Genomic DNA, 25928 nt, shown 5'->3' with positions numbered 1-25928 from the left:
GAGGAGGTCGCACCCACTATTGGGTAGGTGGTTATAATGTTTTGACTGGACAGTGTAAGAGGGGAGCTCAAAAAAGATTTGTATTCACCAGAAGTAGTTGTGATGTAGAAGGTTGAAACCAGCAGCATGTATTACACATTTTGAACATAGTCAACGGACAAAATGACACATTTCTGCCACCTCTCAATACACTTCGCAGTCCAGTTTTGTAGAAGTCCTCTGACTGTCCTTCTAACCACAACTCGAAAGCAGAAATCGCCTCATCAGCAATAGCAAAGTGTTCTCCACGAAGAAAGGACTTCAGGACAGGAAAGAGGGAGAAATCCGATGGTGCAAGTCGGGGATACAAACAGGATGCGGCAATATTTCAGTGTTTTCAACTATGAGAACATTTAATGTGCACATTGAGTCTTTCCTTCTTCTGGTAAGTGGGTCAGAAGTCTGCGAACCCATCTAGCAGACACTTTATTCATATGCAACTGTTGATGAATGAGGTTCTCCACATTCATCAACAGTTGAATGAGACCCTACACTAATTTGGAGCTCTGCAGATGGTTCTTCGGCGCTAATACAGCGATCCTCCAGGATGAATGCCTCAGTTTTTGCGACACTCTTTTCTGTTACGGCAGTTGCTTGGATTTCTTCATCATTCGCTGAGTTCTACCACATTTCAATTGTTAATACAAATTCGTAACAACGCAGTACCCCTGGGCATCTTCTTCATAAACAGCGACCTTTTGGGTGTTTGTGCGGTTGCTATAGAGGTATGAACAAAAAAAAAAACTTTCTACCACTGCTTCTGTATGAATAAAAATGTTTTTGGATCCCTCCTCGCATATGTGGCCTAATCACAATTTGCCTGAGCTTTCTATTTCTTTACATTCTTTGTCTTAAAACTGACCTTTCCATTGTAATGTTAATCCTGATTAAGCAAAATATGACGGATCATGGTGATCTGGAGCTTGTGATAGTGGAGTGGTTTGTTCACATTTTTAGTTTATCCAGACAGCGATTTCACCACTTAAAAAGAATTGACTCTTTCTTTTCTTTCGAATTGAATGCTAATGATCACCCTTTCTTTTCTTTCTGCATTTTACAGATAGGTAAAGGTGTTCTGCGGATAATGTCGGTGGGCTCTGGCATATATGATACCATCCCAGTTGATGTCGTCATTAACATGATTATTGCAGCCACGTGGTACGCAGCATACAAAAGGTAATTTTCTAATACCAATTAAGCTGGAAATTAATGTTCGAAATGCTTCTATTTAAGATGGTGTGTGTGTGCAGTTCCAAAACTAAAAATCAAAATCCTTTTGAGTTGTAAACGTCACACAGAAATGACAGATGACAGCCATGGTTCATTTCCCAATTTCCGTACTGTGATACCTTACTCACAATTTTGCTAAAGATAATGATCAAGTAATGACATACTTTTATGTAAATGTCTCCGAAATAGCTGCACCACTTACATTGTATTTAGGTACTGCAGCCCAAACCAAAGGAGAAAAACCTTGTTCCAAAGCTCAAGTTTATGACAATATATAGAGCGCTTCCAATGAGTTACGAGCTTTCAGAATCTCACCACCCACCAGGAAGCCAGTAAGCTTCGAATCAGATGTCCTTGTTGTGTCTCAGATTTTTAAATGCGTAGCGGATTCGCCTATTCAGTATTATTATGCTACATAAAACATTAGCAATCGTGGATAATGCATTTGTCTCAATTTGGACATGAGACCAAGCTTAATCGATCTTTGGAAGAAATGAAACGTTATCAGTGATTGGCCTAACACTGTGATGCGCTTTAAATCTGTTTTTTTCAATCTAGTTTCATCAATGCAGATATTTAATGGTAGCAGGAGGAACTAGAGGGCTTCCCTTAATGCCTGTATTGTCAAACTGACAATACAGGCATTAAGGACGTGTCTAAAAGGCTATCATTTTGAACGGCAAAAATCGATCCGATAGATCGGTTTTTGCAGATCAAAGTCTGCTGAGCTGGCAAGGATTGGGATAGATCTTAAAGTGGAGGAGAGGCTCTCCATTCACAAACATCCCAGATGTGAAGCGTAGACATGTAACCAACAGTGCATAACCAAATACGCATTCTTCATCAATTAGAGTTGAGAGCCTTCTAACATCAAGAGATGCAGCCATGCCTGTCTTTAGTTGTTGAAGAGGGGGGGGCGATGCTGGCGGATATCTCATCTGGGTGAGGAACCAGCATTCGGCGGAGTACAGGCTTTTTATTATGGCTGGAGTAACAGATCCCCAGACTTCGGAGACATACAAGATCCCTGGACTCAATAGTGGGCTCATTTTGTCGCCTGGTAATCGAACTCACAACTGGATTTACTTTGAGATTAAAGTTAATCGAAGGGTAAACTTGACTAAGATAAGTTGCCAAGTTTACGAGATTTAAGATTTATTTTATTGGTAATTGATACCATCATACGGGTGACAATCTTCGCCCACGTTGGTAGCGTGGTTATTAGCGAGGATCCCCATATGCGTATGTCTGGATTATTCGGTGTTCTAAAGTCATATATACTTCTGGCTTCAATTGTTATATAGGCTTTGCGGTGCATTCGGGTTTGGTTCCAGTTTGAAATTAGTAGAGGACTTCTGTGGCTTGCATAATGGTACACTGTTTGGGATGTGGCTTCTGTTATGAGATTGGCCGTCAGGATGGTTTAAGTGGCAGAGATGGTTTAAGTGGCAGAGATATTCGTTGGAAATTTGGATCTCAAATTCAACTTTAGGATTGACCTTTAGCGGTGCAGGTCTTTGTTGTGGCGCATTTAGTAGGAATCCCGTCATCATTACATCTGCATATTAGGTTATGGCGGAGGTTTTCAAAGTGGTACATAGTTATTAATCCTGTAGAGCAGCATTTCCCAAACTGAGGTCCGTAGACCAATTCCAGAGGGTCCGTGAAACGACCCTCTGGAACTTGTCAAGTTATCCGTTCTATGGATATCAAATTCACGATAAATAAAGTCATTAGTATATATTTATGTAACAATAAGAAGAAAGTTGAGTTGTTTTAAACATAAAACTGAATTTTTTTTTTTTTCAGAAAACCCAGTCCTCATACATACACTGGTGTTCACCTAGGAATTTCACATTTTTAACCCTTTTTCGCGATGGTATGTTACATTAATGACTAGCACCACAAATAGAAATATAAACAAAAGATATTTATTAATAGTTAAGGCAAAGCTAAGTAGTATTTGACAGGTGCTCTCAAAATATTCCAAAATGAGCATTTGCAACCAACCTACAACAGTTTTGCTAACCACGACAATTATGACTGAAATGTTATCAGAATTTGCTTCAGTTTATCATTTTAAATGGAAAACAAAATGAAAAGTTCAACAGGTGGAAACTAATATTTAGTTGAACCGCCTCTGTGTGTGAGGAGGAGCTTCTTCTTAGGACGACAGGCTACAAGTCCAAGTCCATTTTTGATGACAGCAGCACACCGTCGAGGCATTGACAAGATCAGTTTCTGAAAATAATCAACTGATAGTCCGTGGTTACAAACACCAATTATGGCTTCCTGGAGTTCACGAAGGGTCTTTGGATTCTTTCTGGCAACTGCCCATTCCACACGATGCCAACAGTTCTCTATAGGATTCAGGTCCGAGCTGTTTCCTGGCCAGCTAACAGTTGTAATGCTGTTCTTCCAGCCATTTTTTCACTTGTAACAAATGTAAACACATTACTGTCGAACCTCTAATGCAGAACTGAAGCTAAAATAACTATAAAGTGCCTACTTACACTTTTCGTCCCCCGATGACAAGGAGCAGAGTCGTCCTGAAAGATGCAGTTACTTGGCAGGTTGAAATGGTCTAATGGTTGGCAGCAATTTGCCTTCCAATATAGCCAGGTATCCATTGGGAGAAAGACAGAACCTTTTATAAACTGCAAGTGATACGAAATGCACCCCCATATCTTTTGGGGTTCTGGTAGGGAATTTCACTATAGACACCATACAATCTGGATGGTATTCTTCACCACGTCTACGGCGAATCGTTTATGTCCCATCAGAGCCATGCAGGTTGAATTTCTTCTCATCCGAGAAAATAACTGACTTTGGGATTTCAGTGAGTATGGAACCATTACAAGAGGCTTCATTCCAGCCGTAAGCTTTGCAATGGACAGGAGGGTGTCTTCTTGGTTTGCTCCCACCATGACCACGAGTTACTTAATCACTGGACATGGCTTAAGGGCCAGACTATTTGAAAGAGGATTAGAACCTGACCCCTACTGTTCGTGCGGCGAGGTTGAATCTTGGAGACATGTCATCCTTGAATGCGGACTGTATACTTCAGACAGGCAGGAATTACTAAATAGGTTACCAAACCTCACGGAAAATAATTTACCTCTCTTGGTTCAGAGGTGGGACATCTTTGCTTTGCTTCAGGAATTCTCGGCCAAAGTTTTTAAAAGAAGACAGGAGTTAAGAAATCTATTGCAGGATACCAATTAAGGGAAGTGCTGCACATTTGACGACAGAACACTTCGTGTACTGTCATCTTTATAGGATGTTTCTTGTTTACAGTGCGAGATGATCTTCTGCTCCTGGATACCCAAATGCAGGCTTGCATTTGTGGATGGACTCTAAGTGGAGATAATGTTAATCTAAGTGTTAATGTTAATGTTTCTAAGTGTTATTGTTAAGTTAATGTCATTCTAAGTGTATGTATTTGCTATTTACATGTAAATAATTGTATAATGTTGCTTTTGTTTCAAAAAGTATACATTGTTCCTAGTTGGAATTTTTTTTTTTTTTTTTTTTTTTCGCTGGCCTTCAAGTTTGGGCAGCCTTGGGGGCGGGATTGCTGGCACCTACCAGTATAGCACTACTTCCGATAGGTGCGGGATTTGTGCATTACAGCACACACAGAGAATGGTTGATCCAGGTGTTGGTTAATCCCTGGTGGCGAAATGGCCTGACATAACACTTTTTTCAGGCCTGTTTTGCAGACGTTCTGAGCTTTCACAGGAGTAAAAGGTGGAGATGGGCTTATGTCTAGGAGCCACCCTTCATATCAGGACACACACAATCAAATGTACAGAAAGACTACAGTATATATAAGAGTATGTATATAAAATCTGTATATAAATTGATTAATATGTATCTTGAGAATGTAAATACAGTTGTGTGTTAATAAATAAATAAAATTTGACATGCTCCTTACACTAAATTAATCGGACCTTTTTCATGTGAGGAGGAGCTTCTTCTTAGGACGACAAGTCCATTTTTGAAGAGGTACTGCACTGACGGGTACTGCACTGACGGGTACTGCACTTACTACCACTCCTGTATGTTCTCCCCCTTCTCTTTTCAGCTCAGACGAAGAAGCTTTACGGTTTTCAAAACGCGGTCCTGTTTTGGCGTAGACACTCGTTTGCGGCGTCCGGTTCCTTTTTTTTTTTTTTTTATATCAGCAGAACCAGTATCCTTGAGTTTGGAAAGAAATCTACTCACTGTCGCAGTACTGATTACAAGACACTCTATAAGCAATATGACGGGAAGAACATCCTTCCTCACGTAAAGCAACACGTTCTTCGTGACGTCGATGGCGAGTTACGTGCCACTCAGAAGGCACGTAACTCGCCATCCTGACACAAGCAAGGAATGACTGCAACTCTTGCCGAGCGTTCTTATATAGCTGCAAGTAGCAGCTGATGCAATATTACGGCATCACCATGCGTGTCAATCTTATCTTCTGAAATCTGTAAGAAATATTGCCATATACTTACGTTATTCGGACGGCAATTACAATTTTAAGGAGTGACGCACTTTCTTTGAACACCAGTGTATATACACACACAGAAACATATGCATATACAGGGTGTCTCAAAAATACACGGCATAACTTCAGGAATGAGTTCCTCATATGTAGACAATAAAAATAATTTATATCAACATAGTTCCGGAAATGCTTGGTTCCCTAGTTATTAACCGGAATGTCTTGCACCCTGCCCTTCCCTACTTCTATTACGCCTGCCATGTGAGTTTGTTTGGAAGTACATGGGGCCCAAATAACTTATCACCAAAAATACCCGCCCAGATTTTGAGGCTGAACCGCTGTTGGTGATGTGATGGAAGAATTGCATGTGGGTTTTCCTCAGCCCATACATGCTGATTGTGAAAGTTTTGGATTCCGTCTCATGTGAACTGTGCTTCATCTGTGAATATCACTAAAGCAGGAAAGTGAGGAGTTGTACCACGCTGCTGCAAGAACCACTGGCAGAACATTACTCGCGCAGGGTAATCTGCTGGTGACAAGGCCTGTACCCGTTTCAGATGGTAAGGACACAGTTGGTGTTCTCGCAACACTCTCCAAATAGTCGAACGTTGAAAAGCCAGCTGCATTGCTGTTCTGCGTGAGCTGATTCCAGGAGTGGCGTGCTCAACATCTAAAATATCCTCCTCTACTTTAGGAGTCGTAGATCTTGGTCGTCCTCTGTCGGCAGCACGAGCTGTAAAGGTCCCACGTTCACAAAGGCGGCGATGGATACCTTCAAACGTTTTCCTGTCTGGACATCTTCGTTCTGGGAATCTTTCATGGTACAAACGACGAGCCTCCAGAGTTGCATTGCCGTCCGCCAAACCTTACATAAAGTGCATATCCGCTTGCTCCTGATTTGAGTACATGGTCGGAATGGAAAAACCACCAGATTCTGTCAGTACCTTGTGAAGAATGAAATCACCTGCGGGAGATAAGACATTCCGGTTAATAACTCGGGAACCAAGCATTTCCGGAACTATGTTGATATAAAATATTTTTATTGTCTACATATGAGGAACTCATTCCTGAAGTTATGTCGTGTATTTTTGAGACACCCTGTGTATTATATATTTCAACGGGTCAGTGCCTTTGCACCATGTTTTGTTCGTAGTGAACTGTCCAAGTCGATAATTGGCATCGTGTTAATTGTATCTCATATTGCGAATCAACCTTCACAACGAGTGGCCGAGATATTGCACTGCTTTAAATAAGTAACGCTTCACCAGTGGAGAAGACCAAAGTTACTTATTCTCGGCAGATACCACCACTCAGATGGCACCGTTTCGAAGCTTGTTGGCTTACTCATCGGTGGGAGTGGAAAGGTACCCTGTTATTGCAATAGTGACAACCCAGTTATGAATTATAAGTCCGCAATATGAGAGATGCCTGATGGTGTGTAATAATATAAATTAAGGCAATTATTTTGCATTAAGCAATTGAACTACGCTTAAGATTCACTATTGAATAGATCAGTGCCTTTGCGCAATGTTTTGTTCGTAAGTTGAATATTGCAACTGTCCAAATCAATAACTGGCATCGTTAAAAAGATGGTGCAAAGTCAGTGACCCAATCAATAGTGAATCTTCAGCGCAGTCTTATGGCAGAAAATAAGAGCACATTCAGTTTTTAAATTGCGCTCTCTAGGTGTAAAGTAACGTGAGAGGTTGGATATCAAAAGTGCACGTAACTGAAACGTGTCTGTACTTTCTCCCATATTCAGAACTTTTATTGACACAAAATTAAAATCATTCCTACGAGTAAGTTAATTTATTATTTATTTTACTTTTTCAAATTTCATTTATAGGTCCGATTCTGTACTGATATTCAACTGCACGTCAGGATGCAGCAATAAAATTTCTAATAAGAATTTTTTCAAACTTTTGTTGAAGTCCCATATTAAGCATCGATGTCGTCGAGAATATCTTCGTCCAGCCTTAACTTTTACCTCAAGTGAAAAATGGACTTCAGTAAACCAGTTGTTTTACCACACTATCCCCTCTGTATTTGCGGATTGTGGTCTGGTTTTGATAGGAAGACAGCCCAGGTAGTAATTTTCTACTCTTTTGTTAAAATTAATTTTGTACATACGTACAGCAGAACTTATAAATCTGGCACGACAGGGGCTTAACAGGAATGTGGCTACTGTTATTTAACTATACACCACGCGTGTATGATGAGACAGAATCATAGTAGCTATCTCTTGATTATGAATAACCATGAGAGATTTGTGGGGAACCAAAGGAACCGCTTGGCAAAAACACTATGTCCACGATGCACCACGAGTTTGATTTGCATCAGGAAATACCCTGCTTCGGTAAGATACGGAAAAGACTTCCAGAGTTGACCATAATTTACTTAACCTTGCAGAGTTCGCTCAGGTAATATTACAATTACCAAAGCAATGCCACTCGAAGTATTGGACTAACAAGTAATTTCTATATATTTTTAGTAATTTTTTAAAGACCTGCTTGATTTTCGATAATTCCAGATTTTTAGATGCCAGATTTACCAGGTTTTGCTGAACTTTATAAGGAATAACCCTTTCCTGAAAGATCTATGGATAAGAATATTATTAGATTGAGATTATGTAGGCTACTTTATAGTCTGCATGGACGGACTGTATAAAGCTAAAAATATTTCATTAAAATAATAATTAAAAACTAAATTGCAGTAAAATTAAATAAATAAAATCCCACCTCTTCGTGGCAGTGAAGTGGCCAGAAATCAAAACATTAATTTCACCATCGCTTTTTAATAACCACGCCGCCACTGATTTTAAGTTTCAAATAACTAAATTCAAAAATTGGCAAGGGATTAATTTTTCAGTACTCACCTTGATCGATCTGCAATTGTTATGGCTTGAATGGCAAGAGGTGACTAGCTTTAAGGTGATTGGTTCTTAAATTAAGGGGTGGGTAAATAGTAATTATGATGGAAACGGGATTAAAATATGCGCAAGGAATAGAAGTGCACTAACTCCGTCCTTGGTTGTCATTAAATTGGGAATTTCTAAATAGTGGATAAGCCAAAAGTCGTAACGAAGGAATTTCGTTAAAAAACGTCTTCAGTTGGCAAGTTAAATGAAAAGGGAACGCGTACTGTATTTAAGAAGAATTTTGTAATCCCGTGATGCACTTTGTTACTTGCGGGAATCTCAGATTGGTGAGATTCCAAACCGGAGAAAGATTGAAGGGGAGTTTCGCATTTATAATATTTGGATCGGAGTGGTGACGAAACCATTCTATAATGAGGGCTTCGAATTGTAAAATTTTGTAACTGTTTTTTAATTTTAATATAGTAATAGCTGAGTCAACTAAGGGAGTATGGTTGTTGGAGTGGGCATGTAAAGTAAGTTCAGTGCTAGATTGTCCAGTTCTGAAGCTATTGTAGTGATAGTATGCTTTGGTATTGGATTGAACCGAATTTGGTTGTGGTACTACCAATGTAACAGGCGTTACAATTGTGTTGACATTTTATTAAATAAATAATATTATTCATTTCGCTTGTTGGATATTTATGTGTTTCTTTACATTTATTGAAAAGTGATCCGAGTTTGTTATAAGTGGAAAAAATAAGAACGATGTCTGTACCTGCAAATATTCGCCGAAATTGTGCTGCAAGATTACTATGATAAGGAAGGACAAGACGTGTTTTACTATTTATGATGTGTTTTATGGGGTTATCGATATTATTTTTTGCGATGGAAATGGTATGTTGGATTAATTTTGGAGGGTAATTTCTGGCTATGAATTTTTTTGTGAGATATTGTAACTCATTGGATAGGTGGTCGGTCTTGTGAGGTGCTGAATTTAATGGCGTTGTACATTTGGTTATAGAGAACGGATTTTTTTATATTGAAAGGGTGGTGTGATGTGAAATGTAGGAATTTCCCTGTGTGTGTATGTTTTCTATAGATCTTAGTTCCTAGTTTAGTACTTGTTTTATATATGGTGAGATTGAGAAAATTAATTTGTTTATGGGTTTCTATTTCGAGTGTGTATTTAAGTCTGTCGTGAGTTGAATTGAATTTTGTAAAAAGGTTATCAATTATAGTTTTGTTTCCTATTAAAAGTACATCATCGGCGTATCGCATGTATAACTTTATCTCGGAAGGGTAAAGTTGTAGGATTTTATTTTCAACTGTGGCTAAGTAAATTTCGGAACGGGGAGCAGAGATGCCCAAGCCCATGGGTAACCCGAATATTTGTTGGAAGATCTGATTGTGAAATCTGAAATGCCTGGCGTCTAATAGTAGAGAGGTGAGTTCTAAAATATTGTTTATAGAAAGGGAGGTGCGATTAATGAGACTATTGTCGGAAGTTAAATATCCACGAAGGGCTTGTAAGGTGAAAGGTATATGTACATTGGTGTATAGTGATACGACATCAAACGATGCTAGAATATCATCGTCAGCGATTATGGTGGTTTTAATTTTCTCAAAGGCTTGGTTGGTATTACTGATTTTAAATTTGGAAAACATGGTGAGTGGAGATATGATTTTTACTAGAAATGGGGATAGGTTTGCGAAGGCGGATTTACTAAAAGAAATAATTGGTCTTAAGGGGTGGCCCGGTTTATGTAGTTTGGTAATTCCAAACGTATGGGGGAGAACATTGCTTCGTATGCCAATCTGCTGTAAGGTATGTAGGGTGATTTCTTTATATTTTAGAACTCACCTGTCTACTATTAGACGCCAGGCATTTCAGATTTCACAATCAGATCTTCCAACAAATATTCGGGTTACCCATGGGCTTGGGCATCTCTGCTCCCCTTTCCGAAATTTACTTAGCCACAGTTGAAAATAAAATCCTACAACCTTACCCTTCCGAGATAAAGTTATACATGCGATACGACAATGATGTACTTTTAATAGGAAACAAAACTATAATTCATAACCTTTTTACAAAATTCAATTCAACTCACGACAGACTTAAATACACACTCGAAATGGAAACCAATAAACAAATTAATTTTCTCAATCTCACATATATAAAACAGGTACTAAACTAGGAACTAAGATCTATAGAAAACATACACACACAGGGAAATTTCTACATTTCACATCACACCACCCTTTCAACATAAAAAAATCCGTTCTCTATAACCAAATGTACAACGCCATTAAATTCAGCACCTCACAAGACGACCTACCCAATGAGTTACAATATCTCACAAAAAAATTCATAGCCAGAAATTACCCTCCAAAATTAATCCAACATACCATTTCCATCGCAAAAAATAATATCAATAACCCCATAAAACACATCATAAATAGTAAAACACGTCTTGTCCTTCCTTATCATAGTAATCTTGCAGGACAATTTCGGCGAATATTTGCAGGTACAGACATCTTTCTTATTTTTTCCACTTATAACAAACTCGGATCACTTTTCAATAAATATAAAGAAACACATAAATATCCAACAAGCGAAATGAATAATATTATTTATTTAATAAAATGTCAACACAATTGTAACGCCTGTTACATTGGTAGTACCACAACCAAATTCGGTTCAATCCAATACCAAAGCATACTATCACTACAATAGCTTCAGAACTGGACAATCTAGCACTGAACTTACTTTACATGCCCACTCCAACAACCATACTCCCTTAGTTGACTCAGCTATTACTATATTAAAATTAAAAAACAGTTACAAAATTTTACAATTCGAAGCCCTCATTATAGAATGGTTTCGTCACCACTCCGATCCAAATATTATAAATGCGAAACTCCCCTTCAATCTTTCTCCGGTTTGGAATCTCACCAATCTGAGATTCCCGCAAGTAACAAAGTGCATCACGGGATTACAAAATTCTTCTTAAATACAGTACGCGTTCCCTTTGCATTTAACTTGCCAACTGAAGACGTTTTTTAACGAAAGTCCTTCGTTACGACTTTTGGCTTATCCACTATTTAGAGATTCCCAATTTAATGACAACCAAGGACGGAGTTAGTGCACTTCTATTCCTTGCGCATATTTTAATCCCGTTTCCATCATAATTACTATTTACCCACCCCTTAATTTAAGAACCAATCACCTTAAAGCTAGTCACCTCTTGCCATTCAAGCCATTACAATTGCAGATCGATCAAGGTGAGTACTGAAAAATTAAGCCCTTGCTATTTTTTGAATTTAGTCCAATAAAACAGTACTTTAAGACATACTATAACTTCTAAGTTTCAAATAACTTTATTAAAACATTTATCTGTTTTCTCGTTGCAGACTAAGGCATATTTACAAGAAGCTGCATTACGGTCTTAACCTGACTAAGGTTTTCCGTGTACACGAATGGAGGTTTTATGATAATAATCGCTTTTTGCTGAACTCAGAAGTTCATCCAGAAGATAAAGAGGTAGGATATTTGAATTGTCGATTTTCTTATTTAGAACTAATATGGAACATGCTGTTTTTTGCTTTTTAGGAGCATCACCAACTCGGGCCAGATTGTGCCACTGAGCATTTTGGCTGTACAAGTGTGCACTCAGACTGATTTGGATGTTGTGTGACTCATTTCTGAAATAGCCCCAACTGACTATAGTTCTGAATATCCTTCTTATGCTGAGGATAATAAATAATGAGGACATTGGGAAGTGAACTTTATTGCGAAATCACATAATGTGTCCTTAAAAACAACTCTTTAGGCTCCTGTTGATGTACATCACAACGTATAAAGAGAATCTTAATGCCCAGCGATTTCTGTTGCGAGTGCGCTACAGAATAGTTTTTTTTCTGTTGTTGTTGTGAGATTCTCATTTCTTTTTGTGTAATACAGAAAGTTTTCTTTATTAAAGAAATATGCTGCCTAGGTGAACGGTGGCAGAGTTCTGTGCTCTGTTGAACGTAAGTTAAAAATAATGCTCTTTTCAACGATCAGATGTCCATTTGATACTGTTGGAATCCTCGTGCCATCGCGTGTCTAAATACAGCCAAACCATGGATAATAGTTTTTCAGGTAAATAGATATTTTATATTATTTTCATGTTTGAATGCTCTTTATGGCGATTGGCACTCGCATATCCTGCATAGCTTTTGTTATTGCACTTATCCTCAGTAAATCTAATGGAATTATGGGGAAAACGCTGTAAAAGCATTCGGATCAACGCTAAAATTTGCTGCCTTCAAAGAGTAGCAGTTAAATAAGCAATATGCAGGCGGAAGATTGTATACATACTTGTCAGGGCTGTCTGAAGATGGTCAAACATACACTGGTGTTCAAAGAAAGTGCATCACCCCTTAAAATTGGAATTTTCGTCCGAATAACGTAAGTATATGACAATATTTCTTACAGATTGCATCTTATATTATTTTCATGTTTGAGTGCTCTTTATGGCGATTGGCACTCGCATATCCTGCATAGCTTTTGTTATTGCACTTATCCTCAGTAAATCTAATGGAATTAAGGGGAAGAGTTATTATTGGCACGCATAACTGTCAATAATAATAACAGTTAAGATTGACACGCATAAGTGATGACGTAATATTGCATCAGCCGTTACTTTCAGCTATATAAGCACGCTCTGCAAGAGTTGCAGTCATTCCTTGCTTGTGTCAGGATGGCGAGTTACATGCAGTTGACGCCACGAAGAAAGAGTTGCATTACGTGAAGAAGGATGTTTATCCCGTCATATTGCTTATAGAGTGTCTTGTGATCAGTCGACAGTGAGTAGATTTCTTTCCAAACTCAAGAATACTGGTTCTGCTCATAGAAAAAAAAGGAACTGGACGCAAACGAGTCTCTACGCCAAAACAGGACCGCGTTTTGAAGCGCTTATGCCTTAAAAACCGTAAAGCTTGTTCTTAGTCTGAGCTGAGAAGAGAATGGGAAGAACATACAGGAGTGGTGCAGTAACAGTCAGAAGACGCCTCTTCAAAAATGGACTTGTCGTCCTAAGAAGAAGCCCTTCCTCACGAAAAATGAAACAGGCTCGATTAATTTGGTTTAAGGAGCATGTCAAATGAACCCCCGAGTAGTGGAAGTCAGTTATTTTCTCGGATGAGTAGAAATTCAACCTGCATGGCTCTGATGGGAGACAAACGATTCGCCGTAGACGGGGTGAAGAAATTCCCTACCAGAACCCCAAATGATATCGGGGTGCATTTCCTATCACCTGCAGTTTATGAAAGGTCCCGTAAATGCCAATGGATACCTGGCTATATTGGAAGGCAAATTGCTGCCAACCGTTAGAGACCATTTCAAATATTATCTTGGAAGCTACTAAAAGGTTTATACCTATTAAGAAATATTGTTCAAGGTTTAGGCCTAAATGGTTGTAAAATGAACTAATGAGACTCGTAACAGAGAAGAAAAATGCATGGGATGCATATAAATTATCAAGCGACTCAGAAGCCTATGGCAGATATAGGTTAATCTGTAATCAGGTCACAAAGGAGGTTCGGCAGGCGAAGGCAGATTACGAGAAATCCTTGGCAAAAGATGCTAAGAAAAACAGCAAGGATTTCTTTACTTATATAAACTCTAAAAGGAAGGGGTTGAATCTGATTGGTCCAATTGACATCGGTGGTTCGACTGTTGATGATCCTGCTCAGATAGCAAACAAACTGAATGAGTACTTTGCATCTACATTCACACGTGAGGAATTATTAAGGTTTGAAAATGGCAGAAGGTTATCAAATTGTAGCAGGATACTTAATGATTTTGTAATAACTGAGAGCAAAGTGGAGGAGAAATTGTTGAAGTAAAACATAAGAAAAGCACCTGGGGTGGATGGGATCTATCCAGTTATATTAAAGGAGGCGGCAAAGCAACTAAGCAAACCCCTAGCCATAATTATGAGAGCGTCCTTGGACTCAGGGGAGGTTCCCACGGACTGGAGATGTGCAAATGTATCCCCAATTCACAAAGGGGGATCGAAGGGTGACACGAGTAATTACAGACCAGTTAGTTTAACTTCTGTTCCTGGGAAAATAATGGAGTCACTGGTTAAAGATGCATTGCAGGATCATCTAGACAAGGCTGCAGCAATAATTCAGACACAGCATGGGTTTGTTAAGGGAAAGTCTTGTCTGACAAATTTGATTGGTTATTATGATGTGGTTACAATGGAACTGGATGCAAAAAATAATTTTGATATCATATATTTGGATTTCAGGAAAGCTTTTGACACTGTTGCGCATGGAAGACTATTGTACAAATTGGAGCAGAATGGTATTAAGGGTAATTTGCTACAATGGATAAAAGGATGGTTAAGTGGGAGAAGACAGAGGGTGGTAATCAATGGGTGCTGCTCTTCTTGGACTAATGTTATTAGTGGGGTCCCACAGGGTTCGGTGTTAGGTCCACTGTTGTTTTGTATATTTATCAATGATATTGATGAAGGTATATCAGGCTTAATGTCGAAGTTTGCAGATGATACAAAGGTTGGCAGGGTTGTTAATGACAGTAATGGCAGTGTGCTACTGCAACAGGATCTGGATAATTTGGGCAGATGGGCTAAGAAGTGGCAACTGAAGTTTAACCTTGACAAATGCAAAGTACTGCATATGGGTAGAAGTAATCCCAGAGAAACGTACCAACTGTGTGGTACTATACAGTTGGTACGTTTCTAAGGTGGTAGAAAATGAAAAAGACCTGGGAGTAATTGTGCAGGCAGATATGAAGTTTTCTGAGCAATGCAGACAGGCTGCCAGGGCAGGTCATGGGGTTTTGTCAATGATATACAGGAATTTTGCTAGCAGGGAAAAGGAGGTGATTATCCCTCTGTATAAGGCAATGGTCAGGCCACGCCTTGAGTACTGCGTACAGGTCTGGAGGCCTCATTTTAGGAAGGATGTAGATTTACTTGAGCGTGTACAGAGAAGGGCAACAAGATTGGTGAGGGGAATGAAGGGATCCTCTTATCAAGAGAGGCTTAAGTTCTGCAAATTGCAGTGGCTGGAGACTAGGCACCTGCGCGGTGATCTGATTGAAGTGTATAAGGCCTTGAATGGGTTCAGCACGCTGAATTCTGATGGGATCCTTCCACTTGTTCAGATTACGAACCTAAGGGGGCATAAATTCAAATTAAGAAAGGACAGATGTAGAATAGATGTGCGGAAATTTGCCTTTAGCCAGCGGGTGGTTAATTGCTGGAACAAACTTCCATCTCTCGTTGTGGAAGTTGATAGGTTGAATAAATTTAAGGAGGAACTGGACAGGCATTTGGAGGGAATGGTGTGATTTTTTTTTTTTTCTGGCTGATGCTGCATAAGCTCATACACTTGCTTTCTTGCATCACATGCCACTACTACTACTATTTCAACCTGCCAAATAACTGCATCTTTCAGGACGACTCTGCTCCTTGTCATCCGGAGGGGGACGAAAAGTGTAAGTAGGCACTTCTGTAGTTACTTTAGCTTCATTTCTGCATTAGAGGTTCGACAGTAATGTTTTACATTTGTTACAGGCGAAAAAATGGTTGGAAGAACGGTCCATTACAACTCTTAACTGGCCAGGAAACAGCCTGGCCGGACCTGAATCCTATAAAGAACTGTTGGCATCGTGTGGAACGTGCAGTTGCCAGAAAGAAACCAAAGACCCTTTGTGGAAGCCGTAATTGGTGTTTGAAACCACGAACTATCAGCTGATTATCTTTAGAAATTGATCTTGTCAATGCCTCGACGGTGTGCTGCTGTCATCAGGGCTAGAGGTGGGCGGTTCAACTAAATATTAGTTTGCACCTTTTCATTTTGTTTTCCATTTAAAATGATAAACTGAAGCAAATTCTGATAACATTTCAGCCATAATTCTCGTCGCGTTTACCAAAACTGTTGTACGTTGGTTGCAAATGCTCATTTTGGAATATTTTGAGAGAATCTGTGAAATATTTCTTAGCTTTGCCTTAACTATTAATAAATATCTTTTGTTTATATTTCTATTTGCCTCATTAATGTTACCATCGCGAAAAAGTGTCACAAATGTGAAATTCCTAGGTGATGCACTTTCTTTGAACACCAGTGTATACTAATATGCAATAGCGACTGCGGCCGCACAAGGAAATGTTAAAATGTCAAAGTTAGCTAAAGAGCGTTACGTTTGTGCCCACTGCAGGAGGGTATCTCCAAGGAAATCTATAATCTCACCTGAGAAACCCGGATAGACGTCTCTAAACGTGTATCAAGCTCAGAAACCTTCAAAGGCCACACAGCCAGCTACATCGACCACTGATACTGAAAGTGACATTCCGATTAAATGACTCGGAGGATATTCCCAGCGAAACCAGTAACGCTAAAGAGAACCCACGAATAAGCGCCCCATCGGAACACACCACGATCTCAATTCTACCTCCCGCACCAGTACTGCCTCACAGACTGAATGGACCCGTACACCCGAGGCTGCCGCGTCTAGTTGGACGGCAAGAAGTGTCGGCATGTACCCTGATGCGGAGGTCACAGCGGGGACGAATAGGAAGTATCCAGTAGGGCTGCGAAATAAAAACCCCCCTGCTCGTTCCACCCAACCTCATATAACCGATGAGTTCCTGTTGCCAATGCTAAGCAATTTCAAGGCAGCGCTACTAAAACGCGTACAATCGGAGTTTGATACCTTCTACGATAAGTGTTGCGATTTCTTCTCTAGCAAAATTCGTGAGGATGGGAAACGCAGCAACCCCATGACCTATCCAAGCAAAATCAGCTTTATTATCAGCGCAGAAATAAAGGTATGTCATTATAATCCTGTCTCAGAATGCTGTGGAAAAGCTGCAGAAATCGATCACTACACAGAGAAAATATCGCATTCCAATGCAAAAGGCAATAATATACCTGCAACGCAGTCCTCAACCGACACATCAAATGAAAAGGTAAAAATTCCACCGAGTGAGCATTCCACGTCCCTTCCAACCAGCCATAGCCCAGCCATCGCGAGTGCCTCACAACCTAACTCATCAGTCCATTCATGCAGTCCTCAAGAAAGTCCAGAAATTATGGTTCTGGACTTTCCTGATACTACTACTACGAAATCAAGAAATGCTACGGAACCGCTAGTTCACGACACTGAAATTCATCCTAATAAAAAGGCCATCAGAACAACATGGGCAGGCATTGTGGCCAGAACTGAGCCCCATCCACACGCAACACTCCATCACCAAAGGTCAAAAAGTCACACGAACCAGCTGCGCGGATGAAAAACGCATGTGTAACAGGCACGTCAAATTCTTCTAGGTTCAGAGCCATGACGCCACATCGCAACAAAACATCTAAGAATTTTTTTCATATCGAGGCTGCATCCCCTAACAACTCCTGAACAAATAGCTAACTTCCTCCTTCAAGACCTCAACGTCAGTGCAGAAGTCACTAAGCTACCTACCAAGAGCAATAATTACTCTTCATTCAAGTTATCCTGTGAAGCGACGTCCATCGAAGCTATCAGTAACCCCTCTTCCTGGCGGATCGGTGTTATCGTCAGTCCGTTCTATCCAAGCAGCAGCGTCAGAATGAGAAACATCGCGGAGCTCGCATTAGACACTCGATTGAATAGAAGCTGACTCAAGATCCAGGCTCGACAATGGCCGCGCCCCTTATGCCATATGGAAAACAAGACAGTCGGTTCTACCATCGCAGTAGATAACGGCCCCATTTTACCCCATTGCGCAAATTATCCGAGCAAGCAAGACAAACTACGCTGGCCGATCACAACAGTGATCACAATGAGACAGACACGACCTCATGTGGTACTTCCTCTCTAGAGGTCCAAAAATTTATTGCAAGTGCCCTGCTCAGACACTAAGTGTAAAGTATCAGAAACGTTAGGAGCTTGCGAAATAAAATAGAGACTTCGGAGCAAATCCTGCTAGCAGGCGAATTCGATATATTCGCTATATCCGAAACATGGCTTGAGCACGAGCAATAGAACATAGTGATAGCTACACCAGCAGGCTATGTGGTGGGGTTCACCTCCAGGAGGAATATAAGGGGAGGTGGTGTTGCTATGTTCTTCAAAGACGCCCCTTTCAAATTGATCAACACTAACTCCAGTGACTCACCAGATTTCGAAGCCGTAGCCATCACACTGCTCGGGAACGCATCCACAGTAAATATCTGCGTAATACAAATATCCCGCCAGTACCAACAATTCATACATTGGTGTGCAAAACTTAAGGACACACTATTTCTAAAGGTTACAACTATAAAATCTTTACTTAAAGTACTCTTTACTGATGAGAGTAGAGTCAGTCTCAGCAGCGATTCTCGACGTCAGCTAATCTGGCGAGAGGTTGGCACACGGTATCACCTCGCAAACATCACTGAAAGGGATCGATATGGCGGTGGCGAGGTGTTCTCGTTTGGGAGGCGTTATCTTGGATGGACGTACACGACTCCAGATACTGGAAGGCGGTACTGTAACCGGTACACGCTACTGTACTGAGGTAATCCTTCCCCATGTGCGTCTGTTTCGAGGTGTCATTGGCCCCGAGTTAGTGTTCATAGATGATAACGCCACACCCCATCGGACTGCAGCTGTTGATATACTTTTGGAAAGTGAGGACATTGTTCGTATGGATTGGCCTGCCCGTTTCATTGTTCTAAATCCCATCGAACACATATGGGACGCTCTGGGGAGACGCCTAGCGGCACGTCCACACCCACCAGAAAATGTTCACCAGGTGAAAATGGCGCTGACAGAGGAATGGACGATGTTACCGCAAGAACTTATCAACAACATTGTTCTAAGTATGGACAGGTGGTGCAAAGCCTGCATCGACATTAGGAGTGGCCATATCTCCTACTGAGGACCACCTCTTCCCTTTGTTCCATCTTTGGCAGTGATGCATCTGTATCATGGCAGTCAGTGCTATGTTCCTATTTTTGAATAAATTCCCTCTGTACCGTTTTGTTTCCGTTGTTGTGTCGGTGTTGTTTCCTTCATTTCTGTACTTCACGAAGTTCCTTTGGTATGCTTTTCCCATATCCAGACCACTCCTATGAGAAGATGTAGGTGAAAACTTGACTGGTCCTTAAATTTTTCCCACCAGTATATGATTACTGAGGCAGCCAACTGGGCAATAACCCACTTTCACTCCTCAGCTCACAACCCACAAGAAGATCCTTGTATACTACCTGAAGTCAGCAAATATACACCTAATCGATCACTGCCCTACTAGACGAGAAAACCACTTGATTTGCTATTTTCCTCCTTAGAATGTATGATTGAAGAACCACCTGAGACGGATGCACTACACATCTGATCACCAACCTATCTACTCAAAAATTAATTATTCCTATTTGGGGACCACCTGCCCGAAAAAACGTTCAAACCACTGTCATCATCAGCCCCAAGCTCCTTAAGCTGAACAAGCAGTTCCTTTAGATGTGAGATCTTATTCATTTAACCTTAAGAGAATTTTAAAAATGGTATGTAACAGAAGTGAAGAAAACTGTTTATTCGAATCACATAAACGTAATCTGCTAACTGCATTTCCTGCTTTTAGATCTTTTGTTTCAACATTGAAGAACTTGATTGGCCTTCTTATATGGACAATTCGGTTTTATGGTTAAGAAGACATATTTTCAAAGAAGATCGCACCATAATTACTTATTTATGAAGAACCATAAAGAAGTAAGTATTATATCATCTCTACCTTTTTATCTAATTTTGGATGTAACCAGGAGACTCAATGTTCTTTTATTCTATCAAATGTAAAATTTACTCTCGTAATTATTTTGAATATCAAGTGACATGCTCAGTAGCAAATAAAGATCATTCTTCTGATTTTACTCATAACAGTCCTGGTAGTATAATTGGGAAAGGACGTTACAGGTTTCTATCCATAATTAATGTTCATTTATTTAATATTTAACTTGTGGTTTTATTAATATTATTATTAGCCATATGGTGCCAGGAAGCCTGACGCTTATGCTGCATCAGCCAAAAAAAAAAAAAAATTCCCGAGTCACCCTGAGAGAGAGAGAGAGAGAGAGTCAAAAGCAGAAGGGAATCACCAAGAAAGAGAAAAAACGATGATATCCAGCTCAGGACCCTAGGTGTGCCAAGCCCATACTCATCAGATGTGAGCCCCCTGGGGTTTATCATGGTAACTCGTTGTGAGGCATTCACAATATGAGATATACTTAAATGATGCCACTTTGTAACTACTTAGTAGTTGGCTACGTGTAGGATGCCATTGCACAAACTTATACGTTTATATTACATATAATGTTGAGGATTCTGCATCGATTTCGCTACCTTCGGAGAGTCGAGGTCACTGGATTAACGAGTGCTACTGTCAAATAGAGCGCGAAGTGGAGCACCTACTGATAAATTTTTATTTTTTGATGTGTAAGTACAGCTGGGATATCATAGATAGAATATAACTGCTTTCACTATTGGTCTGAACAGGGGTGGGCCGTCCCGAGGGTGAAAGAGGTGCACTGCACCCGAAGACAAATTTCAAGGAGCGCCTGAAAACCTGAAACTTACATACACATATGAAGAAAATTTTAAATGGGGGATGCCAGATTTCAATTGGCACCCGGGTGCCACATACCCAAGAATGCCCCTAGGTCTGAAAGCAAAAAAAAAAAAATATTTTATTAGGTTCACGGGCTTTCACCTGGAAAGTTATTTCATCTACCCATGTGTATTGTGCCTGTAAATTGTGTGTTCTCTGGTCGATTTTGTCTGTTTTGCTGGACGAAAAACCAGAGTTTCCCACAAAAATCTATGCAGAGACCAATTAACTTCGAAACGGAGTAAAAAAAAAAAAAAAAACGACAAAAGTTCCTTACGTCATCAACGGAATTCGAGCCTGAGCCTTTTCCACCGGGTGTGGGGTGGGAAATCGGGTGACGATATCATTGTGCTACCACACAGACTGGGTCTGAAAACAAACAAAAACAATTACATTAGAATAACCCCGTAAGTTAATATATATATACCCATATATGTATTGTGTCCGTAAGTTGTGTGTTTTTTGGTCGATTTGCCTGTTTTTCTGGACAAAAAACCTTTCTGTCTACACCTGAGACTGACTAACTCAGCCACGGAGTAAAAAAAAAGCCCATTAAAGTTCCTCGTGTCATCGACGGGATTCGAACCTGGGTCTTTTCCAGCCGGTGTGGCAAGACTAGTGTGCTGCACGCGCAGACTGGGTCTGAAAGCAGTTATATTCTACGTATCGCCAGGAAAAGTTCGCTATCAGCATTTCAGTAACCTATCACCTCTTTTTCTGATCGCCGTTTTGATATCTCATGGTTTTTGATTGAGAATGGCATCTAACCTTATGTAACCTTTCATGAGGAACCGGATGCTGTGATTTGCTTTTACCTTAGTGCTGTACTTTCGTAGATATGGCGACCTATTAGGTCATTTTCTTTGTTGTCCGCCATCTTGAAAATCCCTTTGGCTAGGTGCATCGTGGCTAATGAACTACTAGGTGTAGATACGTGAAACTGGTACCATTCGAATAGGGACCTCTATAACGGCCCTGTTTTCTACCATTGGTTCTGCACCTCAAAATTTAAAACCATCTAGCCCAATACGCAAACGGTGTGTGAGAAGAATTGCAGCGCTATCTGTCTTTTGTTTTGCTCACTGTGCTTGAATCTGAAAATTGGGCTAGAAGGCTGAATTTGTACTAGATTTCATAAAAATTTGTCTCCATTTTTGATCACAAAAATTTTGAAAACACCTTATAAAAAATTTCGCATCTATTCTTTTATTATTTGATGCTATTTTTTCACTGTTGTTTGAGCCATGGAAACTGTGGACAAAACTGGTATCTTACCTTTGGACTTTAATGGATTCTCTCCTCTAGAGCTGTACTTAAATTCTGCTACATATTATGTAGAAGTTTTGTGTTCTCAGTTATAACTACGTGTATCCCTCGTTTAGAGAATTTCGTTTACATCTGCTACTGAAAGTGGTTTTCAGACCTCTGCTCTAGACAGTCTATTGCTTGAAGGCTTACTTCCTAATCACGTGGTGGGTATTACTCCCGAGTCCAAAGGTAACGAGACTCAAAACCCTAAAGAGCGTAGCCAGAATTTTTTTAAAAAATTCCATTTATTTTTAACATTTTATTTGCTCATATTATGTATGTATAAAGTGCTTTAGCATTTGCTCATATTTTAAATGGTATGGACATTCAGTATGTGACACTTGAGGTTTGCTGCAGTTTGTGCCTGCCTCCTTGTGGCGTAGATAGGTATCAGGATGCACTTCCCAGGTAGCAAAGTGGCCAGAAACAACTAAAAATATGCACAGCACAAACATAGCTTCACACATTTCTGGTCTTTCTGCAGAGTTTCTGTATCATCACAGTGTACTGTGGTGGAGTTGAACTAGCATTTGGAAGCTGCCTTACACAAGATACTATACATATCTATGCTACCCTCCTCTGAAACCACCTAAATCAGCCATGTTGTGAAAAATGCCCATAAAAATTCCTGGTGTCAGGGGATTCGAACTGGGATCTTTTCCATCTGGTGTGGGGAGGATGGTGATTGTACTAACGAGGGCAAGACAGAAGAAAGACCTACTTACTGAGATCAAGTATGCCATGTGAAATAGGTTTCATCGTTTTAAAGGGTAAAAACTTGCCCGAAGCTAACCGGAAAATGGTGTTTGGGGGGGGTGGGCGTATGAATATAGGTTAGCTTTCTGCAAAGAAATGAAACAGTTAGAAAATTTATTTTTATAAATTTATTCTGAATGCGTAGCATACACGTATTATAACTTTCACAAATAATAAAATTTCTATTATTATTTCATATTATTTCAAAGACAAGAAAATTAACTGAAAATTCTTTTTTCTAGATTTTGGTTGATATAGAAGTTTTTTCCAAAATCGTGATTGCAAGGACACACTTGGCAATATATGGATGGTCTTCAGGAGTTCTGTACAGGCAAGGCTTTAAGAACGGAGCTGCAGACCCACGGTGGAATAAAGTGTTGATTCTGTGGGATTCCACCATTCTCTACTAAAGAACGAAACGCAGTTTGAAATTTATAGTGCAGAATATATCTAGGAAATTGTTCTGGCAAAACTTTCCTCTTAAATACAGAAGCACTGATGACTGTACTCATTAGCGTTTTTGAATACAGGGTAAAAATTTCTAGTGTTAAATAAATGTGTAATTAGCAGGAATAAATACGTGTAATTTTGAGGTTTGATTATTGAAATTACTGCTTAATTCCATACACTCACTTCCATTAATATCAGGACGCCTCCATATCTAAAAATAACCTTTATTTAGAGGAAAATTAATAATGCAATCTGAAATATTTAGCCTTCGTGACAGCCTCTACCCTCCATGGAAAACGTTCTCCATCAGTTTCTTTGTAAATATCCTCCTACATTTTCTGTCCTTTTATCTTCAAAGCTGAAAACAAGTTCAGCTCGGTTTTATGGGTGGACAATCTCTCCTTGCACACATACCAGAGGTTCCTGCAGGATTAAGGTCGGGCTCTGTATTGACCAGCCTAACGGTTCGACGCTCATGTACTCAAACTAGTTCATCACAATGTGAGCAGTATGACACGGAGATTTGTCCTTCTGATATAAGTATGGGACGTCCCGATGTGCTGTCGCAACATAGGTAACACATTATTATCGAGGACACCTAGACAGACCTCAGCATTCATGGTATTGTCCAAAATAACCAATGGTCCCAAACCAAACCATGAAAAACAGTCTCGTAGTTTCACGCTGCGGTCTGCCAAACTTAATTGGCGGGACAATACTATTCGACAGTTAGTGTTTTCCAGGCATCCGCCAGTGGGGACGATAAATATGATCTGCCAATGTAATTGGCAGATCATATTTATCGTCCCCGAAAATTTCTAATAATAATAAAAAAAAAACCTTGTTCTGTTCATTTAGAGGTTTTCCACTTGAGCTCTTCCTATTTTTCCAGCGTGACCAGAAGGCTACAGCCCAATGCTCGGTTCTTATTTATCATAGAGACATGTTTCAACCATCATTTTGCTCCTTTTTAGGAGAATACTAACGGCGACCCGATTATCTGGAAACCCCTTTTTTTTTCCGTATTTCGAAAATCATGTCCACTGCAGACCATAATATCATTGATGAATGCCGGGAAATTACTCCTGAAACTATCCTAATTGTAGCCTATGGGATGATATGGACTACAGGCCTGTTCCAGTCTCCAAGAAACGTAATAAGAAAACATTTCCAATATCAGAAATGGAAACCAGATCCCAAAGTGAACCAAAGGAACTACAAGACAGACCTTCCCAGCAAAGAGAAAATGAGGATTAAGAGACCCCACTGGATCTCACTCTACCTGAAGGTCCCGTTTTAGAGCAGGTTCTCTACCTGAGAACTGCGCTTGAAACTTTAATGAAGACCACCAACAGCAGAGTCAGAACAGCTCTGCACGCAGACAGTTTCCCTATGGACGAAGTTGAAAACCATCTTATTTTCAACGCACCTCGAACGCGAGAAGGCAGTGGCTAAACACGAGGCATATCTTGACGGTAGGGATAATCAAATACAACAGCGCGCCCTACCTATGCAGACGCGCTAAGGATCTCCAGAAATGCAGAACAAACAACTGAATCAGTAAACTCAACCTAACAAAAAACTCTTTTACAAAAACCACATCTGGTCATTATTAGACCTGCGTCTACAGAAGATCTTTACACAAGTGAGGAAGTAAAAAATATAGTGGACGCAATTTAGCAGAAGACCTGAAAATGACAAAAATTAAATCTGCACAGAAGCCACGTAATATTGGTGTCATTATTGAAACGGAGATGAAAGAGGGAGCCAACAAAATCATTAGTAACCCCAGAATACAAACACTTGGCTTACAGGCTGCACCCCAAAAAGAAAGGGACCGAGCATAATAATTTATGACACCGAAAAGGACCTAACCCCACACCACTCCAGGATAAACTATACAGAAGAAACCTCCAGCAGGATCACCCCGATGTTGAACCAAATGACCTCGTTTCCCCGAAACTTCCAAAAAATGCCAGGGTGGGAACTACCAACTGGGTAGTGGAGCCTTCCCCCACAGCCTGGAGAACAATAAGTCACCAAATTTGGGCAGTCACCGCTTCAAGGAGGATGTGGCTGTCCAGAAATGCTACAAATGTTGTCGTTTTGGGCAAACGACACACAACCCAAGCTCAACCAACATGTGGACACTGTGCTAAAA

The 25928-nt window shown here is 40.1% G+C and overlaps 1 protein-coding gene across 2 annotated transcripts in view; it reads left to right on the top strand.

Moving 5' to 3' along the window:
* Positions 1 to 23909, top strand: part of LOC150077603 (putative fatty acyl-CoA reductase CG5065) — a 70866-nt gene extending 46957 nt beyond the window's left edge. The window contains exons 9-13 of one of the 2 annotated variants that reach the window (XM_090386016.1): positions 1100 to 1215; positions 7608 to 7847; positions 12030 to 12159; positions 20234 to 20361; positions 23560 to 23909. In XM_090386016.1, the coding sequence (XP_090242142.1) occupies positions 1100 to 1215; positions 7608 to 7847; positions 12030 to 12159; positions 20234 to 20347 (600 nt within the window). In that variant the 3' untranslated portion in view covers positions 20348 to 20361; positions 23560 to 23909. The remainder of the gene's footprint in view (positions 1 to 1099; positions 1216 to 7607; positions 7848 to 12029; positions 12160 to 20233; positions 20362 to 23559) is intronic. The other variant, XM_090386017.1, reaches the window with a different exon arrangement.
* The last annotated feature ends 2019 nt before the right edge of the window (positions 23910 to 25928 follow it).

This window comes from Mastigoproctus giganteus, chromosome 12 (assembly GCF_048544385.1).
Source record: "Mastigoproctus giganteus isolate SK-2022 chromosome 12, ASM4854438v1, whole genome shotgun sequence".
In the NCBI taxonomy this organism is placed as follows: Eukaryota; Metazoa; Arthropoda; class Arachnida; order Uropygi; family Thelyphonidae; genus Mastigoproctus; species Mastigoproctus giganteus.
This window is presented reverse-complemented; position numbering and strand designations above follow the sequence as displayed.